This window comes from Phoenix dactylifera, chromosome 1, assembly GCF_009389715.1.
Source record: "Phoenix dactylifera cultivar Barhee BC4 chromosome 1, palm_55x_up_171113_PBpolish2nd_filt_p, whole genome shotgun sequence".
Classification (NCBI taxonomy): domain Eukaryota; kingdom Viridiplantae; phylum Streptophyta; class Magnoliopsida; order Arecales; family Arecaceae; genus Phoenix; species Phoenix dactylifera.
In genome coordinates this window covers 11,719,631-11,728,943 of record NC_052392.1, presented here as the reverse complement: position 1 = coordinate 11,728,943, position 9,313 = coordinate 11,719,631, and the positions used below count along the sequence as shown (strand labels likewise).

Sequence of the window (9,313 nt, the reverse complement as noted above, 5' to 3'; positions counted from 1 at the left end):
GCTGGATCAGGAGTAATGTGAGGGAAGGAAAACCAAGACTAAAACCAAAAAAGAGAAGGGATGAAAGATAAGAGTGGCTTCAGGCGTGTATCAAGCCAACCAAATCCCTCCTCCTCCTCTCTCTCTCTCCACCCAAAACAAAACTACTATCCCCAACTTCCCAAATTGCCTCTCTGCAGGCCAGGAAACTCTCCACCTCCCTTCCGTCAAGGGGGAAGACTCGTAGCCTTCCATCAAGGGGGAAGCTCCTGTTCCTGTTTTCACATGGAGCCTTTGCTTCCTTTTGGTCACGCCTCCCGGAGGCCCTCCATTGGCCTGAGGCCTTAGGCGACCGCCTCGGTCGCCTAACGCTCGGGCCGGCACTGCTTGCAGGCTACCTTGGGAGAAGAGTTGCCATGGCCAAAGTGTAGCAGCTTATCCTTTTCATCATTGCAACATCTGTTATGACGAGGAACAACCGAACAAGCTATTGGAAACATGGCCATAAACTCCCTACAAAACCTACAGCATACATCACTCCCTACAAATCTTGCACCATGCACCACTCCCTACAAAACCTACAACGGGAAAAAGCACAAAGAGCAAAGACAAGAAGGCCATAAAATCCTGATCATAGATAAGAGCCAGCGTTTTTTTTACACGGTGACCGAGGGCGCTTTCCGTGCTAAGGTTCTGCAACGTGGCTCATGTTTACGTTCTTACGTAGTTATAGAGGTAAATAGGGAGCACGTCTCGGTCTACGTGAGAAAAAGCTTTGGCTATCCAAACTGAAGTCCAGTTTGTCAGTTTTGAACCTTGTGGTTTGGGTTCGTAATTTGTAGTATTCCTTAACTATTTCGCGGACTTAATGAATCAAATCAGGCCCCTTGACCATCTCAAACTACATGAGCAATACCATTTGAGACCCTAAAAAATCCACCTGCCTCGGATCAATGGTCAAGATTTCCGCATCGATGGAGGTTATTATGTCATTCAGCTTTGGTAAAAACATGTAACCCAGGGTTTCCAGGAAAAAAAAAAAAAACAGAATACTGCACTGAAGATATTGTTAGGGCAAATAACATCATGATGATTGCGAATTCCGGAGCTCTTATTGCACATTATATGAATGAGTACACTGTCTCATACATGAAAAGCAGCTGGAAGTTTAATTTCACATATGGACTCATATTGATACATCTCTACCAAAAAGTCCTGCTATTGCCTTCCCAGGATCACTCTGTTTGATGAGAGACTCCCCAACCAAAACCTGAAATAAAATATAGTAAGGAACCCCACCATGCAATCATATTCAAGTGATTCAAATCATAAAAATAAGATCCAGGAATTCCACTTATTAAATTCTAGGTTTGAAGCAATTGGTTGCTTGCATGACCTTCAAGCAAAGAGGAGTGTAGGCACGCATGAATATGAAATTTAGTAGGACTTACCGCTCTAACTCCAGAATCTTGTACATATGAAATATCTTCAGGAGTAAACAACCCAGATTCTCCCACCATCTGAAATGTCAGACAAGTGCACTCAAGGCTTTAAACACAATAACAATCACAGGTATGGGATAACATTTAAAAGAATATATTTAATATATAAAACTGCTTAAATTTAACAAAAGCTGAACCTGAATGGGTTAGAGTCCACATATGTAGTCTATATATGTTGTATAAACTCCTCAAAGTTTTTTGCTCTCTCAGAGAAAGCAAATTGAAGATATTATTGGTCGTGCTCACTTGATAGAGACACTCGAACCTCTCCTGCCCTATTAAGCTTCATCTGAAGCTTCGTCTAGATGATGGTAAGCCCTTGCTTGATCCTACTCACTCCCATTTGTCTGTCGGAAATTTGGTCTAACTATTTCATGACCAGATATTGCCTATATTGTTCATATGCTCAGTCAATTTATGGCTACTCCATGGACAACTTGCTATTCTGCAGAACTTTGCATTATTCTCTATTCGCATGGCACCATTACTTAGAGCTTATTTCTTCCCTTTTCTTTTTTTCTTCAACTTCGAGCATATTCTGATGCTGATTGGGTTGGTAATGCTATTGATTGTCGCTCCATCACTAGCTATTTTTGCCTTCCTTGTAGACTCTTATATCTTAGAAATTTAAGAATAGGATATAGTCACTCGCACAGGCACTAAGACAAAGTATCAGGCTATGGTTGATACCATGCAGAGGTTGTTTGGCTGTGAAGCTTGCTTGCTAACATAACAGTTATTCTGACACACTAACCCCTGATTATTGTGACAACCAGAGTGTTGTTCAGCACCTAGCAATCTGATGTTTCACGAGCGTACCAAGCATATTGAGATTGACTGTCATTTCACTCGACATCATTAAATTGCTCGAACACTCTCTTTACCATATATCTCCTCTCACAGCAAACTACCAACTTCTTCACAAAGTACCATACTATGCAGAGATTTTCCTTTCTTCACAAACTCTTAATGTATGATTCACCGTGAATTTGATGGGGGTTTTAGAGTGTACATAACTAGTCTATGTACCAAAGTTTACCGAACCAAACCAAACTGCCCAGTTCTGGCAATACCAAATCAACCCGGTGCGAAATTGGGTTGGTTCGTCATTCATATTTGGTTCTGGTCCCAACCAGCCAGAACCGGTTCTTTACCGTCCGGAACTGGCTGAAACCGGCCGATTTGGTGCCGACTCGGTGCGAACTGGCCAGTTTGCATCAAGTCAATCCAGTTTTAAACCGGGTTGGGTATGGGCCACCTGCCACTGCCCTACCGGTTCGGTCCGGTACCGGTTCGGCGAACCTTAATATGTACTATATAAATAGATATATAAACACACACACACACATACACCATGATGGTGACCATATTCCTCATACTTTTATATTTACCTTGAACCATATCTTAATTAGTATTGCACACTTCCACAAATTTGGCTTCTCTTGTTTCTCTCACTTGAAATGTCCGGATTATATTTCCATAATTCAAGAATTATTATGGACAATAAGCAATTATAATTATTGTTATTATAACTATATTGTTTATCAAGCTATTCTAATTGATGGTTATCTTGATAGCCAATAATAGTGCTTAGACGATTGCAAGGATACCTAATTTATGAACAAACTCAACTAACCAATTGACGAATGCTAATATTAACATGGGAATTTCAAAAGAATATCACAACACAAAAATAATACATAAGCAAAAAATGCTACAAATATTCCTGTAACTATAGACATTAATATACAATACAAATCTAATAACAAGTAAAGGTGAGGCAAAAGCACCCACAACCATGTGTACCCATCAGATTGGGCAGCTCGGGGCATTGATGCAAATAAACAGGCACCAACCTAGGCATTTATTTAGATCTTGGGCACTTACTCTGGGCTCTTTACTGATGACAACAATTATGATACCATGTATCAAATTTATCAGGTTACTTGAAGATAAAATGGATGGTTTCCCTGGCATTCCATACTAAAAACCCTACCCAATTTAATGTGCACTCTTTACAAATAAATTGGAGCTACCTCAGAACATATCCACATTTTCTGTTTCTCATCATTTGAGATGACATAGTGCAATAAAACTCCTACCAGACTTTGTATTGACAGAGAGAGATCAGTAAAAGGAAAAAGCAAGATGATGCTAAATCAATGTGAACTAAATGAAGAGGTATGGTCAACGACCTCAACTACAAATGCTAATTCCAGGACATCAGCTTAAAAGGCTTCATCAAAGAAAGATGGAAAAATTCTACTTACAGTTATGCCTCTTTGGCGGATGATCTCCCCGCGCTCCCCTTCCAAAAGCCTTTTTGTGTTTGAAATATCAACTTCAAATGTCCCTGAAATGAATATAAGTTTTAGTGCACAAAGCAAGATCCATAGAAAAGCAACTAGTCCATGCCAAAACTTTCAAGATGGGCATACTCATTAGCAAAAGGTAAAAAGATTGACATAGGTATTGCAAAACTTGCCTTGCAGTAATATTATAGAGAACATGAAATTCATAAGTACCATTCTTCATGAAAAGGTTAAATAGTGCATGGTTTGCTTATACTAGAAAACAGGTGATACTGCAGAAATATTCACAGTAACATATTGGTTCATAAATTTAGGGAAATATAAGTAAATTATTGATTTTCTATTGAGGACTATCAGATGAAACTAACAGGAAAAGACTCCCAGCCATTTAACATTAGTTTTATGAATCAATATTTTTCCTCAAAATAGACACAATAATATGACATTTATTTTCAAAAGCATTTGTGGAACTTTTATGCATTGGTTTTGACCAATTACCTACACTTGAAACTTTTGACCTTATCATTCTGAAGTCCATCTCTGTATCTGTTGTGATGATTATTTATATAGTTCATGTCTCTATCAGTCTCCAAAGGCCTCCATGCCTGTATATATTTGCAACTTTGCTTCCCCCAACTTTGCGACATAAATTCGTTATATCGATAAAATAAACTTCATTAGGCAAACTCTCTCTGTTATTTAGGCTCAACAAAGTCCAGCATTTGGTTTTACAAAGGATAATATAGCAATTTCCTCTTTATACTGGTGGAAATAAAACATGTCCAACTAAAAAACCAGGGTCATGTTCAAAAGAGATACTAAAACATGAGACACACACTGATCAGGATAAAATTTCTCTCAGAGGCAACTTTCCAGATATCATGGCTAGCTTGTTAGAATTTTAATTTCCACAATACAGGTTCTTGTAAATCTAAAAAGAAAATCCAATCTTACAAAATCAGCAAATCACTAGCCATATTAGGGATACTCAACAATAAGAAACTAAAATTTTGGAAAAATATGGAGTTCAGGCAAATACAAAATAAAGATAACTTGTGATTAGTAATTTTCCAGAAAAGGAGATATTAATGTCTACACAAAAGTTCCTTGCAGCATTGAAGTTATATCAGCATACCAAGGTTACGATTATTGATACCAATGAGCTGAATCCCATCTATACTCAAAACCCGATCCAGTTCCCTTTCATCGTGCACCTAAATATCAAAAAAAAAACCTTTCTTTAATAATGCACCTAAATATCGGTCGAAGCAATCACAATGCCAGATAGACTTAAATTATAACAAAGAAAAACAAAGGACTTAAAAATGGTACCAAGACCAAACACAGCAACTATTTTGAAACTGAACATGACATTTTCTTCAATAGAAGGTTGATTATATGTTTGCAAATAGGAAAAGGTACATTTAGGAGAACCAGATACTTAGAGATCACATTGCCAACAGAGAAAGCATTGTTAGCAAGACTGTTAGACTAGGTCTGTGGAGATTTATTGTTTGATTTATTAGTCTCTGTAGAAACTCTGCAAATGCAGCTCCAAAGCAATTTGTCATAAGATTTTTTTTTTAATTTTAGTAGTCCGTATCAGTTCTGCAATATTGATAAACGGGTTCCATTTGATGAGTTAAAATACACCATAAAACATTTGATGCATAATCTAAAAAAAAAAACCTGCTCACCCACCTCAACCAGTGCTGCTAAGCCAAGCTCCTTGCAAAGTTTAATCATGCATTTGATGTCAAGATCAGGCAACACCGCAGCAATTAAAAGAATTGCATCCGCACCTTTTGAACGAGCATAGTAAATTTGCCAGGAATCAATAACAAACTCTTTACAGAGAAGAGGACACTGCAATTTTGCAAAGCATTTTAGAAGTCCAAAGATAATTGAGTTATATAAATGAATTGAATGGTAATGGTAAAGCTACGAATTAAATTGACAATGTGTGTATTGATACAAACCATGACTCCAGCTCTGCGTACAGCCTCTAGATTTTCAAAGCCTCCCTAAAATATTAACAATGACAGTAGCAGTCAATTAAGTCTATATGCTTAATATTCAATTTCTGATTAAATTTTTCAACACACAAGTCTGATAAAATCACAGTAGCTCACTTAGAGAATGTTCACCTGAAAATACTTTTCGTCAGTCAATATGCTTAAGCATGCTGCTCCATTTTCCTCATAAGCTTTAGCTATTTGAACCTGTTATAAACCAAATTCGTAGTCAAACTTAGTTCTGCATCGTAGGAGGAGGGGCATGAAAACATGGAATTTGTTCATCAGCACATCAGATTCTGGAGCCAAGTTTTTCTCAGGAAACTTGGCAAGAAAGAACAGCTGGTATAATTCTTAAATATCAATTTGCAGTTGAATCTTCTTGCATGAAAAAGCTCTGTCTGAAAGTCCATCAACGTTCATTAGCACATGCCTTTCCATAAGTTCCACATACAAAGCAGTTAAAAATAAAATTTTGTCCAACCTTCTATGTTGAGGAAGGTCAAAAGATTTAAATTTCTCGGCAGCAGCATTATGCAGTGACAACAAAGAATTTAAGACATGACAACAATTTGAGAATGGGATTAAAGCAAAAAAAAGTTAAGTGAAAGCAAATGGCTGTGGAAGCTATGCTGCTGGAGTTTGCTAAAACCGTTGCTTTGACAGTGAAGAGAGAAATAATGAAGAACACCGAGTCATTCAGAAATTGCCGGAATTTCCTAAGCTAAATGACAAAGATTCTGCAGTATATGCTAGTAGATCTGGTTTGAGCAGGAGGAGGACATACCACACTGATAAGAATTAAAATTCCAGAAAATTTTATAAGAGAGCTACTTTTCTAAAGAATTAAAAGAGAATTATTTGAGACAGGGACTTATGATAAGAAATGTTTCGCCATCCCAATCACCAAAGTTGTAGCCTAGGAAATGCATTTGAAATGTAGATCAGAAGTTTGTCAATTATCTTTGGGGAAAGATATTTGCATAGTCTTAAAATAAAAATATCTATTCCTTCGCAGGATCTTGAACATGCTACAACTCAAGTGCTGTAATTTAAGAAGATGTTTATGAATCTTAGCAGATTAAATCTTTTGGGAGAAAAAAAGAATTACAGATTCAAAAGCATAGCACATGTTTGCAATTTTATTAGTAGAAGAAGTGCTTGGTGTCGATGTGACATATACTCATTTAACTATGTAAGCTACAGGCCGTACATTATTACTGGAAGAAGTGCTAGGTTATATAAAATAAAAAGATGCAGAGAAGTCAAGGAAGTATGTATGATTTTGTGCTGCCCATAACATAGTGCAAAGAACATCTCCAAAAATCTACAATTACAACATGAATCTATAAAGCACAATTTTCTATTTTGATACTACAAAGCATGCACCAACTGGTTGTCGTCTGTTACTTAGCATTTCAAAGAAAGGGATTAATGCTACTCCCTACCGACAGGTGCTGTCTTGTACTAAAAATCTAAAATGCAAATTAAATTGAATGTGTTGCTCAGATTATCAGAAAAATTGACAACACCTGCAGCTAACTAGACTTTACAAGCTTCCGCCACTTTTCATGTAGCACCAATGTTCTAATTAAGCAGCAATATGTTCCTAGTTTGTCAAAGCAAACAAAACCAATATATAGAGCTACTGAAATCTCCAGAATACTTACTTCCAGGCTAACATATGCATGTTAATACTGGAATGGAGATAATCACTTCACATTTTTAACTTAAGGTTATTAAAAGTATCTCTAGATTCAGTTTTCTTTGGCGGTTCATCATCGACTCCACATTAAAAAAAATTGACTCTACCTTGAAAAAAAATGGAACATATATATAAAAGAAGTAGCAAAACTTACAGGATCAAAATCTTCACGTAGTACACCTCGGCTAGGTGAAGCCTTTTTCACCTCGGCTATCAGAGCAGGAAGACCAGTTCGCTGATACGATGCTTTCAGAGCCCCAACAAAATCTCTCACTGGAGGAGCACTGTCAATAGCTTCCTTCAACGCATCACAAGGTATTCTCCATTTCCACTAGAAAAGAAAGAAAATGGTATATTATTGATCCCTTCATTCAAGGAAAAAAAGTTTTCAATGATTAACTAGGAAGGAATTTGTGAGTACCTGAGAAACTTCCACTTCCTTGTCCCATATTATTTTTTCCAGAATATTACGGGGAGGTTCTTCATCGTCCTGCGAGCTCTCAGAGGGGTGTCCAGTTCGATATCTTCTTCTAATTCTAATGCCCTGCTTTGCAGCTATCTCATTTAATGACTTTCCACTCTCCCATTCTCTTACTTCAACAGAGTTTACAAGATCATCATGTTTAAAAGTTATCATAACATCTCCATCCTTAATCTCCTGCAAGAACCAACGCAAAAAATTTAGAGATGATTAAACAGAATCCCTTATTATAATGAATATAGATTTTTCAAGATAATGGTGAAACTTTTCTGTACATCAGAATCTAAGCATCTGTGCCTAATTTGGTGAAGAGTTCAAAGCTAAGCTAGTGAAAAAGTAATGCTTGTGATGAGATTAGGAATGCATGCTAACACATGCACAACTTAATTGCTTATTGTTCTGTAGGCTCACTACAACGTGCTTATCACATATGGGATGTCTGGAGTGGCAGAGGAAACGGTGTGACAATATGGACCCAAAACACTCAAATTATATCCACCAACAAGTATTAGAGCGATACATACCCAAATTGATACAAACTCGCCTGGTCCATTTGGGAGAAAGAGAAGCATTCACATTTTACTGCATTTTTCACTTAAAAATAAAGAAATAGAAGGATAAAAGAGGAATGTAACTCTAATTGCTCAATAAACAGCCATGAATGCATATGCTGCAATATTGCATGTCCCATCTTGAAAACCTCTAATTCATGACCAGTTATTCATGAGTCTACCATGTAACCATATCCAATTTTTTCCCAACCAAGCGATACTTGTTTTTTTCTGGAAGATTATGCTATGGAAATTCAATTTATTACACGAATACATTAGAATTTTGCGACTTAGAATGAGACCCATAGCTTTGCTGATCTATAAGTAATATTATTTCCACAGTTCCAAATCACTTCTTCGAGACTTAACCTAACGTCACTTCTTCCCAGAAGCAATGATCTCGACAGTTGAATAAAGATAATAAAAGCAAAAATAAATAGCTTCCATTCCAGTTTACGTTTACACTGTTTTGTTGAAACATTCCTAATAAACATCTTACAGTCTCCTTCAATCACCCAATTTTTCACCAAAATACTACTAAGCCGAGAAATCCAAAATCTCGATTCCAAAAACATTACAACAATTTCCTACCAAGAACCAGATTTTTTAAACCTCCTGCATACTACTGTAGCAACAATACAACATAACTATAAAGATCCCAACTTTTTAATGAAGATTTATCATAAAAAAAAAAGGGACCACAGCAAAATCTAAAAACAGATTCCCTCAGGAAATTTTTAAAATAGAACAAACCCAGATTCGAAGAAC

The 9,313-nt window shown here is 36.8% G+C and overlaps 1 protein-coding gene across 1 annotated transcript; it reads right to left on the bottom strand.

Annotated features, from left to right (window-relative positions):
* Positions 1-1,066: 1,066 nt before the first annotated feature.
* LOC120110813 (indole-3-glycerol phosphate synthase, chloroplastic-like) lies at positions 1,067-8,167 on the bottom strand. The gene is made up of 9 exons (XM_039126544.1): positions 7,935-8,167; positions 7,668-7,844; positions 5,941-6,015; positions 5,773-5,817; positions 5,495-5,659; positions 4,929-5,007; positions 3,752-3,834; positions 1,431-1,499; positions 1,067-1,249 (listed from the first exon to the last, which is right to left on the bottom strand). The coding sequence occupies exons 1-9, from the start codon at positions 8,148-8,150 to the stop codon at positions 1,166-1,168; spliced, it is 993 nt and encodes a 330-aa protein (XP_038982472.1). The 5' UTR covers positions 8,151-8,167; the 3' UTR covers positions 1,067-1,165.
* Between the last annotated feature and the right edge of the window lie 1,146 nt (positions 8,168-9,313).

Excerpts from the sequence above, each read along its gene's own strand:
- LOC120110813 (XM_039126544.1), bottom strand. The coding sequence starts at position 8,150 with ATGATAACTTTTAAACATGATGATCTTGTAAACTCTGTTGAAGTAAGA. Across the intron at positions 5,660-5,772 it reads TACGCAGAGCTGGAGTCATG|TGTCCTCTTCTCTGTAAAGA; the intron begins GTTTGTATCAAT and ends GCAAAATTGCAG. Across the intron at positions 5,008-5,494 it reads GCTTAGCAGCACTGGTTGAG|GTGCACGATGAAAGGGAACT; the intron begins GTGGGTGAGCAG and ends TTTGATATTTAG.